We start from the raw sequence: 17,099 nt of genomic DNA, 5'->3' as shown, positions 1-17,099 counted from the left end.
CTTTCAGCTGGCATCATGCCCTGGTCTTGGCAGCTCCTACGAGAATCGGACAAATGCATTTGCAGGGAATATCCAATGTTTGTGTTCCCCTTCATCTATTTTCTTCATTACTCATGTTCCGGCTCAGCGGTTGTTATTTTGATAGCTGAATGTATCCAAAGAATCTTGACAGACTGGGACTGGGAGCAAGATGGTCTTAGGGTGAAATATTTGAAACCCCTCCCAAAAAGACACAATCCTGATTTCTATTCGCAAAAACATCTGGTTTCCAGTTCAAACCTGCCCCCTCGTAACCCAGAAGCTCACTTTTTTTGTATCCATAGGGAGGGGATCCACGCACAGGCAGGGTTAGACTGGAGACCTGTTGATTTCCCAGCATGCCCTACTCGCATTCCTGACCTCCTTGTGTCACTCACTCTCTTACTAACTTCACCCCCATTTTGGTTGCCTCCGAGCCCATCCGACTTAAAGTTGAAGCCCCACCTGCCTCCTTCCGCTACTTTAGTGGCGAGCGACTGACGGGAAGATATACGATCTGTCAGTCAAACGCTTACAATGCAATCTACAAACTGGGCGAGATTCCTAATGCGAGTGTGACCCCGACGCGACAGTGAAAGCTGGCGCCCTGCAGAGTTAGGAGTCTGGTGAGTGTTTCAAGAGGGAGTGATAAGAGTCCATTCTTTAAGAGCAGATCCCTTCCTGGCTAATCAGTGCATGCTTCACTGAGGCAGAGTAGCATTGGCTCCAAGTTCCTTGGCAGAAACTGTTCCTTTTTCAGTTCGTCAAATGAGCCCCTTGGCCACGCGTCGGCATGATTGCAGGCAAAGTGGAGTTGTTTGTTTAAAAGGTTTACCGTAGATCAAGCTGTCAGAGAAAAATCCAGTGGAATATGAAAGAATGCTTACATAAAGTGGGTAGTTGTACTGCATTTCACATACAAAGAACATCGAAAGGTCTTACTTCAAATCTTCTGTTGCTGCTAGTGTACAAACTACTGTCATTTTAATTAATATCTTTGCGGGACCTGTAGAGACAAGTCTGTCGGTGTGTTTTTTGTGGTCGATGCAAGAAATTCTTGACAAGTGAATTTCCCTCCCTTCAGGGCGAGGACACGAAGAACGAAAAGGAAGTCTCAATGGCTAAATTTAACCAAAACTCCAGTCCAGAGTAGATACAAATTGACGATTGTTTCATGCTTACTTACTGTGCACAAAGCCTTGATGCTGACTCGACACTTTAAGGTTGCTGGTTCTACTTTTCGCAGAGTTCACCTCCACTAAGGGGGCCTTTGGTTCCACCTGGTTTTCGCTCGGTACTTTGTCCGTTGACGATTTCTGCCTGGTCAAGGCATTGTCGGTGCCCGCCCTCATCAGCTTTTCGCCCACGCTCTGCACCCGGGCCTGACCGGCCGAAGAAGCTGTGCCAGGGCATTCCTTTCTGGGGGAGGGGAGCTTGGATGCGGTGCCGGCCGATGGAGGCCGGGCCAGCCTGGAGGATTTGGACATCCCGGCTGGGTGGTTCTCCGTCGGTCTCTGCGACTCTGTCCTTCGGTCTCTTTGAGCTCCCTGCCGATCTCCAGCGTGTCGCGACTGGTGCAGGTAAGCTAAGAGACCGGTGGAGGGAGGGGACTTTTGGGAAGTCAAGGGGGTGGGGGATTGTTAGCTCTCTGGAAGGTGCTCCCCTCTCCTGGCGTGCCCTCCTGGGATCATTCTCCAAAACAAACTGAGTGTGTGTACACAAACCTGTGGAGTCGCAGGATGAGCTGAGCTAAAACTAACAGAATCTTCGTCTCAAGTGACCCTCTTTGTGGGACCTTATTCCTTCCTTCAGCATCCCAGACTTTGCACTCCTACCTTGTACGTTGCCGTCTTCTTTTTCAGTTGCACATGCCGAACGGGAAAGCATTCCAGCAATCCCGAGAGATTCAAATTAAAAGAGGTCAACGGAGAGAGTCCTCCTTCAGGTGCAGCGGCTGAAGCTGTTCCAGATGTGAGCGCACCGCTACATGTCATCAGCGCTTCGCTTCGGTTCAATCCCCGAGCCGCTTTCACTCCTTCCCCTCCTCTTCTCTCTATCCATCTTTCCCTCTTTTGTCCGCTTGCATTCCTTCTCTTTACATGCCAGGTGGCGGTCTGGCAAGCGGAGTCGGACAGAGCGCGCTCAGATCCTCGCCCCCCCGCTCGGCGGGTGGAATTTACGTAGAATCGAAAAGCGCAAAAGGGGAGACGGCGTGTGCGTGCCGTAAGTCTGTGCGATTTGCTGCGCCAGGAACATCAGCTGTGACAAGAGCAAAACGAGGAGGGGGTGTGCAAAGAGAGAAAAGAAAAAAAAACTTGGCTGGAAGGGAAACACGAGGAGGAGAAGATCACAGCTTCGCCATGAGACAAACCCATTTTACTCCTTTGACAAATTGCTGCGAGCGAAAACTTGGCCCGCACACAAACCCACAGCGACGGTTGCCAAAGTATGTCGCTCGTGGGGCAACTTTCCACGTGAAAAGAGGATTTCACGGCTAGAAAAAAAAAGTGTATTTTGCAGAGATTCTGATTCGTGTACTCTGGAGACGAGTCACGGCAGGAGTCTATTTCATCTGGATCTTTCGGCACTTGCGTAACATTGCCGTCGCACATGTGATAAATGACGCGGGGACGCCATCGGATGGCGTGCTCGCTGACTAAACACCAGAAAATGGATTATAGATGGCCGCTGGCTCAATATGTTACAAAAGAGCAAAACAATGTGCGTGCCGCTCATTTTACCACCGAGCCCAACGTACATTTGATAAATGAACGCGAAGCTCGATTGGCCGTGAAGCGTCGCCGACTATACGGACATGGAATATTAATATCTGCGTGGCTTTAGACCAGGCAAAGAAGATTGACCTACATACGTTCCCCGCCGTTGACACATAGGGATTCGGGAAAAAAAAAGGGACTTCACATTTCTGACGGATTTTGGGAAGCGAGGGAAAACGCGAAGAGGATAGAGCTCCCATTAGCGTGTGATTGGGTATCGGAAACGGTGTGGGATTTGCACGCGTGCGTCACCGGCGGGCGGGCGGGCTTTCGATTCTGCCGCGGTAGCGACGTGCGACCGGAGATTACCTCAAATTTAGGGCGACCGTGACTTTATATGGGTTTTAGTCCAATTCTCTCTCTACGGTTAGATTGCTATTTGTGCGTGTGTTAGTAGATGAAAGCCCTTCTGCATGGACTGGAAGCATCCCAGCATTTAAGCCACTTCTTAGAGTTTGGTATAGTATACAAAAGCGAGGCAGAGCTCAGTTCAAAGGCTTTAAATAGCATTGCGCTTAGGGAAGGTTGTAATTTCAGCGTCATGGTTAAACGACGTGTTTTTGCAAAAAGTGATGGCTCGTGAAACGCATCTTTATACGAAATCATAAACCCTGGTGTTAACATGTTACTCGAGAAATGTCCCGCTGCGGAATATTTGCATGGATGCAAAAAAAGTTGAGCCTACACGCGTATCAGGTTAAAAGAAAAGGGGATTATTTCATTAAAGCAATGTGCTTGTTGGTCGTCAAAGGTGCTGTTTGTGGTATTTCTGCAAGTGACCTTTCGGTCTGTGAGTTATTAGGACGGGAGGTTCCAAGTGACTTATTATGGACCGACTTACTCCCCCCCTTGGACAATATGGACTGTCCCAACAAAGCGTGCAGCTTGTGAAAACACAAACATCAAAGATGGCCAGCTAGATGAAGTTTTACCGGAACAGATGGTAGACGGCTGAGTCACGTCAACTCAAGTTGGTCCAAGTTCTTTGCTCATTAATACGGGAGTTTTCTCCTTGCAAACTCTAATGTGCACCACTTTGTTGTGTGGGAGGCTGGATGATGCCACCAGATGAAATAAAAAGCTTGCGATAGAGCGAATGTGCATTTTTGGGGAACTTTAGAACTCATTATATCTAAGAGAATTTCAGTAGAATAAAAAAAATGGTAAATTATACGGAAATATACTGGTTCTCTGACAAAGTATCGCTGAATTTTTTGCTTTGTGTTGCTAGGCATGACTTTGGGGGAAAAAAACGTCTGTTTTTCAAGATGTGTCAGCTGAGGACTGAAATAATTGACTAAATCGACAAGTCACATGCTGGAGTTGAACACAGTTTTGGTCACATGCCCTTCAAATTATTTGTAGAATATTCGTTCATCACATTGAAAGTGAAACAGTTTCTTGGGGGTGATATGCTGCTACCAGAGCTGGGCATGGGACAAAATACATTTGAAGGGACTCTACATTCATCTAGGAAAAATTTTCAAGGCCAAGAGCTTAGTAGGAAGTAAGACAATTCAAGTATGATGGCAGTGGAAATTTAGGGGATAAACAACAACAATAAATGACTAATAAAACAGACAAATATATCCGATGAGAGCAATGTTCTGCCTTGATGGAGGTCGGTTCTTATCTGAGTTCTTCATCTCATTTGCTTTTGCGTCCCAGAGGAGCCATCCCTCTTAGTTGTTCTATCTGTGGGGCCCCCATGTGGCCTGATTAGTCATTCCTTCTTGTTTTTTTATGAACGCTCATTAGATCTTGACGTGAAGAACCCCCGGATATTTTCACCCAAGCACACGCTAGAAAGAATGAGAAGCAACTCCTTTGACTGGAGGTCTTTGAAAACAACTTTGGTAACGTTGCGCTTCCTCAAATTTTAGATGACAAGAAGGTAATAAGAAAGTGAAATCTTCGGTTTGACATTAAGAGCATGATGACATATGAATAATGAAAGAGGAACAATATTGTTTCCAGTGCGGGGGGAATCCTGTTTATGAGATTTCAACTTCATTTGTTTACCGTAAGGCAAAGGGGGAATGCGTCAATATTTCTGGGTCCGTGATTATTATTATTTTTTTTAATAATGTTTAATTTTTAATTTGAACTCTTGAACTTTTGCTGCAACTGCAACTTCTTCTGTAACATTTGGTAAATGGAACAAGAAAACTAAGGGAGAATGGAAATGTTCTGTTTTGTGAGATGGTAGCAGATGCTAAAAATAAATGTTCTAAAAGAAAAAGAAAAAAAAATAACTATAAAGCCAGGAGGGGGCTGATGAGCAAGAGTATGGATCCAATGACACGTGAACTGCAGTGGCAGCAAACGCGGGCATCAGTGTCACAATGCGGGACAGGAAGCACAGCAAATGCATGAATCAGTGTACACATACCCGTGCGCACACACACACAAGGTTTCAGTCAGCAACCGAGATGTGCTGAGCCAACAACACGGGGCGGAGCAGATAATCATCAGATGGAGCCCGACAGACAGACTGAAAGAACGCTAGATTTAAAGCAAGAAATACGTGAGATTCTAAAATAAATCACTCCTTAAATGGGCGGAATAGACGGCGGAGATCGGGGTAAAGGAGGCCAAGTGATCTAACATATCCACACGCCAGAGACCTAAAAAAAATGATGCTTGACTTCCCTCCGTTGGAGTTCTGCGAGAGTAATGATGATCTCCGCTCTTGCCGTTTTTTTTTTCGTATGGCACTGAAAGGAATTAAAAGCGCTCCTTGTGCTTGATTATGATGAACAGCTGCAGGCTCTCAATTCTGCCAGCCTAAAAGTTGGAATACATTTGGCAACATAATGATACTGCAATTCAGAAGTCTCTGGTCTGTTGTTGAGTATTGATCCTTTAAAAATGGAACATCCGCACTTGAGCCACACACATGTTACTTATTCATCTTCCATTTCAAAAACCTAGGTCCTATGTCAATATGGCCCGCCCCTAGTCTGACCTCTGACCTCATCACAGATTTGTGTACATGTGTTTTTTCGTTATCCGGGCCTGAGCGAGTTTGCCTTATGATTGGACATGTCAACAGGGACTGGCACGATGGACTTATTGACGATGGATCGTCGATCAGATGAAACGGCGACGATATTTTGGTCATTAACAACCAATGACAAAGCTGGATGTCCATCAAAAACGAAATGTCATTCGTTTCATTATAGCAAGAAACGTGGGCCGCACAAAATGAGATGGCGGGCCAGATCTGGGCCCCGAGCCTTGAGTTTGACATCACCGTGTTTAACTGCAACCTTGAGGCACCGATGAAAAATCTTTTGGTCTGGATGACTTCAGAAGCCTGAGGTGCCAAGCCGTCTGATTGAAGAATGATGACGAGTCCACGAGATAAAGCATGAAAGGAAGGGAAGAAGGACGAAGTGTCGCTGTTTTAGGTCCTGGTGCTTCTTCAATCCACGCTGATGGCAGCTTTGGCCCGAAACTGGCTGTTCTGATCCTCCTTCCGAACATCAAAGACCAAGTGTGGTGGTCCTCTATCAGTCCAGAGCACCCACTTTCCCCGTGATATGAAAACGGGCACACTTTTCAAGCACCGAGGTTAATCTCGAATACACTTTGAACGGAGTTGAGGCTCAAAAACTTTCCGTTCCGATTGAAACATGCAACGGGAGACTACTTGGTTGCTCTCATTTGTCGCCATCGGCACTGAAACAATAGTTCACCGCCGCCGATCAATTTGATTCAGCACAACTGCGTAGGTTAAAAAGCCTCTTTGTCTTTAGATTACAGTCAGGAGTGAAGGATGATCCTTCAGCATGCTGCTAATTAGCAGACTTTCCCAGGAGTAAAGTGGATTAGCCCAACGTGACCTATAAACATTGGCAGGAAGTCTTGGAAAAAAAGGGAATTTGTTTCCTCCCTTTTTTTACGTACTGCTGATGAGGCAGTATGTACTTTAATCCACGAAAAAAAACAGAAGTCCGCTACACTTGAAATGTACAAATGGTTGCTAGGTGTTTTTCTCATGAAAAACAAAGCTTTCTCAGCATTTTTTTTTTCACGTTCCCACACATTCTGCAACGTTCTTGGCGCTTATCAACATCCGCTCGCTTCCTCACGGTGATACGACACTTGCCGTGAGGGACATGTGGTGTCTTCACTTGGGTCTTTATCTGGATGATGTCCTTTCAAATGGAGATGAAATTGTGCGAAAGCAAAATGCCACAAGGCGCAAATAACTGACAAACGCCACACGACTAGTGAGCAGGGAAAAGAGGGTCAAAACAAGCGACGTGTTCACGTGTCAAACAGTGAGGACCGCAGACGCGGGAGTTCTTTTGTTTGTGGTCCTGCCAGTTGACCTCAGTGGCAGCGACCCAGATCTTTTGATTGATTCGGAAAGTCATTAAAATCGCAGTTGGTGAGCACGACACTCAACTGTGTGGCGTTTGAGGACCTGCCAAGGGAAGGCCTCGTATCAGGTATTCATTTTAGGCCACTTGTTGGACTAAATGTAGGATTTACAAATTGGATTCTACATTAAAAAAAAAAAAAAAATTGGCAACATGGTCCAAAAATGAAAGAAAAAAGAAACAGTTACCATATTTTCACGACTATAAGGCGCACATAAAAGTCTTAAATTTTCTCCAAAATAGACAGGGCGCCTTATAATTCAGTGTGCTTTATATATGGACCAATACTAAAATTGTTATCATGATAACAATTATACAAAATTATACAAAATAAGATGACTTATTTGGACAATTGTTCAATTCGGACACAGAAAATGAGGACTTTAATTGATTTGTGGGTGGTGATGACGTGGGTACCTTGTAAAATGGCTAAATAAAGTACAACCGAACTCAGTTTTGCTTCCGTTGCCTTTTTAAAAACGTGTTTTTAGCATGTGGGTGTAGCATGTATGTTTAAGCTGGTGTATGTTTTGCCATGCCTGGCTGCGTCTATAAAAACAGTGCGTCCTTTGTGTGTGTAAAATACAGAAATAGCACTCGTTACTGACGCTGCGCCTTTAAATGTGATGCGCCGTATAGTCGTGAAAATACGGTAAATCTATTTCCCAAACAAACTATGTCAAATTCCAAAAACCCTCTAGTCAAAGTGCAAAGCATGCAGCAATCGTTGTCTCAAGGGCTCACAAAACTACGTCAACACTTAAATACTAAATCCCAGACGCAATTGCTGCCACTCCGTTATTACCACGACGCCACCCCAGCTGACGCCATTGCTCATTTGGGAAAGACGGCGAGAATGTTACGAGTTCCCCGTTAGGAGAAGCATGCAACCAGGTCGCCTCTAATTGCCGATAAAGCTGCTTCGGTATTTCAAGAAGACGGCTCGGGGGGCCGGCCGGGCAAGCGGAATCTTCGCCATCCATCACTCGCGCATTCGATGTCTACGTATTAAAGCGCTTCGGATTCTCACGGTCTTGAGGTGACCGTAAACTTGATAGAAGAGTTTGTTTACTCCTCTGCGGATCCCGGGGGGCGACTGGGCTGCGGTGGGGGTGCCGGCGAGCTATCGGTGGGCGCCCCTGAGAGCTCCAATGTGTCACTTGTTGCTGACAAACAGGTGAGTTTCATCAATTTCTGGACATGGCTTCCAGGCTAACACTTGAAGGGGAGGATAAACATGGCTAAAAGAGGCAAAAGCATCTGGTTCCTCTTGATATCAGGGCAATGCTTCCAAAAATGAAGGATGGACGGATACTGAGGTCGTCGACTGTACTGAATTTACTGGGCGACGCGGACGGAAACGACTCAAGCGGACCATCACAAAAAAATTACAGTCGGCAACTCCTCGCCGAATACGAAGCCATTAACAACGCGTCGGAAAAACTGCGGTCCTGGGATCGGGTTCGGAGCCTCCACCTAGATTATGTACTGTTTTATATTTGATTCCGAACCACAAAAACAAGGCGTGATCGCCGTGAAGAAGAAAGCAATCATTAAAAAGAGGTTCAGGAATAAGTCAAGATTTCTGACAAATCCTTTTACGGATTGTTTACGTGCTCACGTTCTCCGGTTTTACCGTGAATTGCATTTTTCAAGCAAAAAAAAGTCACTTGGAGGTCATTTCTTTTTATCTGAAAGCGAAGGGAAAGAAATGACAGCGTCGGTCTGCTCTCAGGCAAGAGAAGGCCAGCCACGGCGTACTGGTGAAACATTGCACTTTATGAGAAGGGGAACTTAAGAGCCCTTAAGAGAGAGGCACTTAATCCACCATGGAAACAGCTGTTTAAAATCTCAGGGGTCCATTTGCTTTCTTCTCAAGGTATGGATAAACAATCGAGAAATACTCGACCTATAGTAGAGTCGATGCAAAAGTAATCGAGATGCAAATCAAGTGGAGTTGTGCTAAATGTGAGAAAATCATCGGACAAAATGCCCGAATAAAAACCATAAATTCATCATTAGCCATTTTAGACAGGCATGGGAAGTTTCCCCCTCAGTCCTCGCTTCTCCCGCTTGTGGGTTCAAGAAATGACATCCAATGTGTTCCATACGTCATACCAGATGCTGGCAATATGTAAACATTGCTGGATTCTGTGGTCAAGCCTTGTTGCCAAATCCACGGATACATAATTTTATTTATCTTTGAATTCTACTAATCTCCAATCTAACAAGATCCGATAGCCACAGAACGAGGGCTAAAGTTTAAAGACATGCCTCTGACGGATAAATACAGTTCTGAATTGATATTTTTACCATGCTTGAACAATAATATATTACAAGGAGGACGTGAAGGCTAAAATGACAAGCAGGTGGTTTGCTTTGAGAGACTAAAATACTCTTTTAATTTGTCTCAGCCCAGCCACTTTGCAACGGAGCCCTTCTTGGAGTGGCTTCCTGTTAAGATCACACGAATGATTGATGGCGGAACGTGAGCTCCGCCCCGATCGAGCGGCGGGGCAAACGGTCCAATGGAATAGGAGCATCTTACTCTCTGAGACCCGCCGATCTTCAAATACCTCGAAAACCATGAAAGCCGGCGAGTATCTAGGGCTTTCATTTTGCTCAAAAGATGCCGGATTGAGAGGTGGACTGGACAAACGGGCGTACTGGGAGCCCCATTTTCACAGTTCAATGCACGAGGCGGGGGGTCAAAATTCCAACAGCGATAAGTTAAGCGGAAGCCAAAGACCGTCGAAGCGGTCGTCGAGTCATCCGAATGCGAGAGGACACCTGAGGAAGGAGCTTGGCGGGAGCACGCAAAGGGCAACTGCCACTTCCAATCAGAATGCGCTTCTCGCACCGGTGCTGCTGACTCGCCTCCAAAAAGAAATAAAAAATAAAATAAAAGGGGCTTTGCTTCTGGTCGGCTTCCAAACTTTAATGATTTAATTACGCTGAGAGCTTTGGCTCTAAGATAAACTGAAAACTGCAAGTCAAATCAAGTTTGGCCACTATGAAGTGCAACTTTGTGAACAAGAACGCTGTGACATTATTTTCTTTGGGAACCATCAGAGCAACTTAGAAGTGGAGCAGAGCCCTGTTACTAGCTATACTGCGCACACGACTTAATTACATACTGAATATAACATCACACACACACAGAAAAACACTCTAGTCTGCAAAACGATCCATCCTCAACTCTCCAGTAGAAAAACGGTGTACCATAAGCAAATGACGACCCTCACTATTATTATTATTATTATGATTAAGTCAGAATTAAGCGGTTCCACATCCAATTTTAAATCAATTTAGAAGGAAGGCACGGAAATAGCGATTTGGAATGTCTTACAGTTAAGGTCACTTAGGAGGATGAATTTTAAAAAAAAAGTATCTTACTGTGAAATGTGCCCCCTCCTCTGTGGTCGTTGGTGGTGGGAAGGTCGGCGAACTGCACGCGGTGGCGCGACATGGCCAATGTTTTCCAGCGCCGGCTGCTCGCCGCTCTCACTCGCTCTACTCTCTTTTTTTTTTCTTTTTTAAAGAGTCCGCAGAGTGAAGTTCAACATCCCAGCTCAACTGAGTCGGGACGCCCCCTCTCCACCGGGGGACGTCGCTTACGCTGCGGATACAAATGATCGTCGTTTATCATTTGGCGTGTCTTCTAGGTTTAGGAATACTTTTTACAGTCTTGTTACAATAGGTTTTTTTATATTTTATTTTTTAAAACTGACTCCCTTTAAAAAGTCTAATAAAGTTAAATGTGTTTCAGTACATTCCAGTTTTTAAAAAACAGTTTACTACCCTTGAAAACTGTACAATATATTTACATTCAATCTTTTAGAACTTTTTTCCCCAAAAAAGCATGTAGCCAGTCATATGTAAATGTTAGATTTGATCTATTTTTGGGAAAAATGTAAGAAAAACAAACAAACTATATATATATATATATATATATATATATATATATATATATATATATATATATATATATATATATATATATATATATACATACATACATATATATATATATATAAATATAAATATATATATATATACATATATATAAAAGATTACCGTTTGTGTCTCCTTCTCCTGCATGCTCGGCAAAAATGATGATTGATGGTCATTCCTTCTTTTTTGGTGTTTTTCCTCGATTCTGCTTTGAAATGTGCAAAATAAAACCATATTATGTTTGAAAATTGGTCTGTAAGGTCAGTTTTATTCAACATGTGTATGACAAAAGCTGCTTTTCAACTGCAATCTTTGAGTGAAATAAATTGCAATTGATTTCTTAATTATATTCCAGATATGTTAACAGTAAATTAAAACAAGAGCATTTTTTGGGCGATAGATTTACTATGAAGTTGGTCATAATGTAAATAAATGATCAGCTAAGCACTGGTGGAAGAGGTTTAAAAATCAAGTAAATGGGGGCAACAATGTCCTCTAGTGGAAGGAAAAAAGTGCATGCTTTAAGGCTTCACACTGACTTAAAACATATCGAGTAATCTGGTGACAAAAATGTCAATAGTCAAAATGGTTAGAATTTTTTTTTTAAATCACTTTTAATTAAACAAAGGCATATTTTATCAGTTTAAAAAAATAAAAATGAAATTGTCAATGGCAATCTGCAACATATCCGTTTAGTTTGACATCAGTTGAAGGAGCTTTTCTGGATTTGTTTTGAAAACAAGTTGCTAAGTGGGCTAAGCAAAATTTCCAAACATAGTGACAAAGCTGCAAAGAACATTTTACAAATGCCCAATTGTGTGTGGCATGATTTTAAAAGTAGGCCAAAAGACTTGGGAGAACTTTTTTTCTTTCGGAATCGTGTTTGTTCATTGAGGTTAAAAATACCCACGCGCGCTAAACTCTGTTGTAAGTATTGACAAAAGCTTCAATCATGACAGGCAGGCAGTCTGACCCAAAAAACACTTCCCAGAATTCCACAAAGACACACAGGCAGTCAAACATAGATGGATGAGTCACAGATAAGGACACTTTTGTTGCTGCAACAATTGCAGATTGAAAAGGTGCTTTCGCATTAAAAAAGACTCAATTCTGAAGTTGTCAACTACAATCAAATCTTGACAAACTTCTTAAGCTTACACAACCTTTCTATTTCAAAAAGCCTTTGCTTCCTCGTCATTCACAACGTTACAAGGCCGCATTAAAAATCAGTGCAGCAAATAAATACAAGAGCCATTTGACTCATATCAAGAAGTATTAAGAGAAGAGCTGAACACATTTTTAACCCTCGTTCAAGGATAAAGCATTTTTCAAGACTGTAGTTTGTTAAAATTGATACATCAACTCATATTAAAAAAAGTAGTCATGCAAGATAGTTTTTATCCATTGTTCTAAGTTGTATTACAAAAAAATAGCCTACAAATGCAGTGTATATATACAAAACTATATATACTATATGATTTGTCTTTTGCATGAGTATTCTTAGTCATACTGAATACAAAAATATTGAATACAATTATTGTATATGTATACATTAAAACTTCAACTTTGAGAGCGCTAACTGTAATATCTTGTTTATCGTTATAAAAGCAGTTTGTCAAATCTGTATTGCTGTACTTGGGGTCAAGATACTTTCATGTCAAAGGTCATGGATTTACTGCGTGCATCTTTTTCATTGGTTAAGTGCTTTTTAAGATGTGCCAAGTGGTATAAATAGAGGGCATAAATCACAAAATATTGGAATACTAATAACAACCACGAATGCAGAGGAGTCAAGTATGTGCACAGCACTTGGTTAAATGTCATTTTATAAAAATATACATCATTGAAGGCACAAAGCAAAATATGTGGTCGCGCCGCCACGCTTTTAGACGGCGCCGTTATTCTCAATGTACATTTTGGACAAAGACGCCGCCATGGACTTGGCCATTTCCTCGTCCCGCCTCCGCTGCATTTGGGAGCTCCGGCACCAGTCGTCGTATTCCGGGTTGTCCACGTGGGCGTCCGTCAGGACGTCGTAGTGTCCGTTGCTCAGCCAGCTCAGCCAGACGGCCGGCTTGGACGCGTCCTCCTGGCCCAAGAAGTGCACCATGGTGGACACGGTGGGGCTCTCGGCGCTGCCCCCCGTGGTCAGGTGGATGTTGACGTCCAGCATCTGGCTCATGGCCAGGAGCTCGGGGTATCCGGCCCAGGCGCCCTCCTGCGCCGCGTTGATGAGGAACTCGCCCGCGTCGCCCTCGATGACCGGGTTGAATTGCTCCAGGTGGTCGGCGATGTGGTGGACCGTGCGCTCGCGTAGTTCCCCGTGCCCCCGCTGGTCTCCGTACGTGGCTTTGCACACGGCCCGGTACAGGCAGTTCCCGTCTGGTATGATGTGGTAGCGGAATTTACGCTTCTGCTGGAGGTACTTGTTTTGGGTCTCCACTTCGGCCAGGTAGCGGGCCACCTTGTCGTCCCGGACCACCTTGTCATCTCCTCGCCGTTCTTCTGCGACGCTCGGCTCAAAGTGGGCGGTACACGCCTCATCGTTGCGCCGAGAGTCGGGCGGAGCTTCACGGGGTTCCTCTTCGGGTACCGGGCTGTTTCTTCTGACGTCAGACAGAAGACTTTCAGGGGAGTCCTCCAGGTAAAATCCATCAGGAGCGTCTCTGAGCTGGTGGATCAAGTCCTCTAGATCATCTCCGTGGGACGGGGGCTTGGATACCCTTGTGATCTGGAAGGGAACAGTCCTCTCCACGCCGTCGCCTCTGCGTACGAGCAACTCGGCAGTGGAGGTGAAGTACACGGCCCTCTGCCTGGGGGAAGAGGCGGCGGCTTCGTAGCAAGAAAAGGCAGGCATGTTTACGGAAGTAGCCGCTGGGTCGCTGGCGTGTGCCCGGATCGGTCCCGGCGGGTCTTCCTCGCTGACGGTTCCGCCGGGGAGAGTGACGGTGACTTTGCTGGAGGATCTCGGGTAGTGCGTTAAGGCGCTGTTGTAAAGCTGCATGTCGAAGCGCGTCCTTTATAGCGATCCAGCCCCCGGCCAAGCGCGATGACAGCCACGGCTAAAAATACCGACGCTTGTCAGTGACATCGACGCGGCCGGAGTTGCGGAGGGAGTTTTTTTTCTTTTTTTTCCTTTAGCCGCCGCCCCCCCTCCTTTCCGATAGCCAACGAGGTGGTGGGGGACGCTACTGAATTCTTCGGCCCCCCCTGGCGTCACTCGCAATGGGGGTTCCTCCCAAAGTTTTGGAGCGACGAGCGCTTTCGAGTTGTGGGAAGTTGTCAAGCTACACGAGGTGGAGCTTGTTTAGTTTCCGGTGGGACTTTTTTCAAAACAAGACGCCTTTGACCAAAGTGTTAAGTTGCAAACTCACGCACGCTGCACGTATGCAATTTAAATGACAATTATTTACAGATTAAATCCACTCAGAATCAATTTGCGTATCAATGTTTGCAAATTGTAATGACGTGCTTTAGCTCAAAGAAACGATATGAATGACATCTAATGTAAATAATGTGTGAAGCCCTTAAGGATTTTTTTAATGTATGGCTTTTTAAATAAATAAAGGGAAAAGACTGAATTGCTACTGTCACTGTTATTTTCCACCTTAACAGAATCTGAAATGTCAGTAATGAATCAACATCTCAAATTCTGTTGAATACATCGCTCTCTATGTACATCACGCATGTCAAAGTGGCGGCCCGGGGGCCAAATCTGGCCCGCCGCATCATTTTGTGTGGCCCGGGAAAGTAAATCATGAGTGTCGACTTTCTGTTTTAGCATCAAATTAAAATGAAGAGTATAGATGTATATTAAAATTCCTGATTTTCCCCTTTTAAATCAATAATTGTCATTTTTTAATCCATTTTTTCTGTGTTTTTAGTTCAAAAATCATTTTGTAAAATCTAAAAATATTTTTAAAAAAAGCTAAAATAAACATTGTTTTAGATCTATAAAAAACTGAATATTCAGGGCTTTTAATCCAGTTCTTTGAATCCATTTATTTTAAAAAAATCTAAATATTATATCTAAAATGGTCCGGGCCGCATGAAATCAAGTTGACGTTAATGTGGCCCGCGAACCAACCCGAGTTTGACACCCTTGATGTACACGGTATTTACGCACCGTGCATTATTGGTAGTCAACCATCATTATTGGTAATTCAACTAAACAGTAAAAAGCTGAAATTGTGTCATGTTATTTACTCCTCAAGTTCATTTTGAACAAATGCGTGCTTGACATCCTGATAGTTTGACAACTAGACTTCCGGTCCAACTCAAAGGAATGTAACACGATGCCAAAAATGTCCAAGTTGTGAAACATCACTGTCACCCTGGTTGTGTAATAAGTTAATACTTACAATAAATACATCTCTTTCAAATACAAACTAAATTCCACATTTGAGTAATCTTAGTCAGTATGTCATTGAATAAGAAAAATTATAATGTCCTAAAATTGCATGGCCTGTTAAAAGGTGTTTTGTGATGCTGTCACCATGGCGATGATTTTACAGGGAATTAACTGGTCTAATTACAAGCATGACATTTTTAAACCACAGCGTCCCAAACTGACTCACGTAACAGACGCCATCTCAATATAAATAGCACCACGTTGTTTCAATAATACGTGGGTGAGGTCATCCGTGTTTTGGTAATACAATTATATACCGTTCGATGGGGGGGGGGGGGGGGGGGGGGGGGGGGGGCGTTTTTTTACTGAGCACGTCTTGTTGAGAAAAAATGTTAACTAGGGTTTACTGTATATGGGCCTATTTGAAATTTGAAATAAATTGTTACAATCTGGCCCACACTGAAGGGTAGAATGTGTAGTTTGGGTAAGAAATACCTGTTTATGTTTTGAAACATTGAGGCAAGGATTGACATACTTGGTAGAATTTCTGACATACCTTGTATAGGGTGCCTAAAAGGTTGCTTTTTCTTTGGGTGCACGTCCTGGAAGATCTGGGGGCAAAAAAGATCAGCATTATGTTAGAACATAGTACTACAAAGTACATTTCGCACTACAACGTGATCAGTTTGCTAATTAAGAAAATGGAAAATATTGTCATTAGTTAGTCACTGCTTTGTTGATAATGGTTTTCATTCAAATACCTGAAATATTTAATCAACAAAAATATTTAAGTTGATCGAAGGCCCTTGAATCGAATCAAATTGAGACAAACTGTGTAATACTGTACATATATGTTGACTACTTATTTATTTATTACTTGTTTATTATTTATTCATCATTTTTGTTTGATTATTTTTTTATTATTAATGGATTATTCATTATTATTGATTATTCCTTTATTATTTTTATTGATAATTTATTTGTGGACTTTAAATCTCATTATACTTGCATAATGTCAAAAGTGACAACATCAAATTACTCAGCACCACTGCAGTCCCCTTGCACTACTTTTACTGGCGGCTAGAAGGCGTTATTTCCCCATTTGAGGACTTCTCCATTTTTTGGAGCAGCTGTCGCATGGTTGTGCGGCGCATACAAATGAAGGCATTGATCGTTCACTGTTTTTCTTTTATTTATTTATTTTTAACGCGTGTTGACGTTTGCACCAAACCTCGACTGAACACAAAACGTCAACACACACCGCGTAACCGATTTTCAGACTGTACTACCAATCAGATCTTTAGAAAGGACGATGAACCGAGATTGTAGACAAAACAAACAAATACTATATATTTTTTTTACGTTTGTTTTTGTGTGTCAGTGGAGCGGAGAGGGGGGCTGAGCTGATGTCAGCGGGCGGTGGGGAAAAGGAGGGAGGATCCTCCGTGGGTTGAGTCACGCAGCTGTCAAAGATAGCTGTCACCCAATTCCCCCATCAAATACAACCCAGTCAAACCTCGGGAAAAACCACGCAGAGCGAGAGAGAGAGGGAGAAAGAGAGAGAGAGAGAGAGAGAGAGATCTCAGGTGACCCCCCCACCACCACCTC

The 17,099-nt window shown here is 43.6% G+C and overlaps 2 protein-coding genes across 7 annotated transcripts in view; both read right to left on the bottom strand.

The window, feature by feature from the left end:
• kiaa1217 (KIAA1217 ortholog) overlaps window positions 1–11,343 on the bottom strand; it is a 57,937-nt gene extending 46,594 nt beyond the window's left edge. For 4 of the 6 annotated variants that reach the window (XM_077623817.1, XM_077623830.1, XM_077623818.1 and 1 more), the window contains exons 1-2: window positions 11,264–11,342; window positions 10,583–10,805 (exon numbers count right to left, since the gene is read on the bottom strand). In XM_077623817.1, coding sequence (XP_077479943.1) covers window positions 10,583–10,655 — 73 coding nt within the window. In that variant the 5' untranslated portion in view covers window positions 10,656–10,805; window positions 11,264–11,342. Of the gene's footprint in view, window positions 1–10,582; window positions 10,806–11,263 lie in introns of all 6 variants that reach the window. The other 2 variants (XM_077623822.1, XM_077623821.1) reach the window with 2 other exon arrangements.
• A 45-nt stretch (window positions 11,344–11,388) lies between these two features.
• On the bottom strand, window positions 11,389–14,442 carry otud1 (OTU deubiquitinase 1). Its single transcript, XM_077624460.1, has one exon. The coding sequence runs from the start codon at window positions 14,142–14,144 to the stop codon at window positions 13,026–13,028; it is 1,119 nt and encodes a 372-aa protein (XP_077480586.1). The 5' UTR covers window positions 14,145–14,442; the 3' UTR covers window positions 11,389–13,025.
• Window positions 14,443–17,099: the final 2,657 nt, after the last annotated feature.

Source organism: Stigmatopora argus, chromosome 17 (genome assembly GCF_051989625.1).
Source record: "Stigmatopora argus isolate UIUO_Sarg chromosome 17, RoL_Sarg_1.0, whole genome shotgun sequence".
In the NCBI taxonomy this organism is placed as follows: domain Eukaryota; kingdom Metazoa; phylum Chordata; class Actinopteri; order Syngnathiformes; family Syngnathidae; genus Stigmatopora; species Stigmatopora argus.
This window is presented reverse-complemented; position numbering and strand designations above follow the sequence as displayed.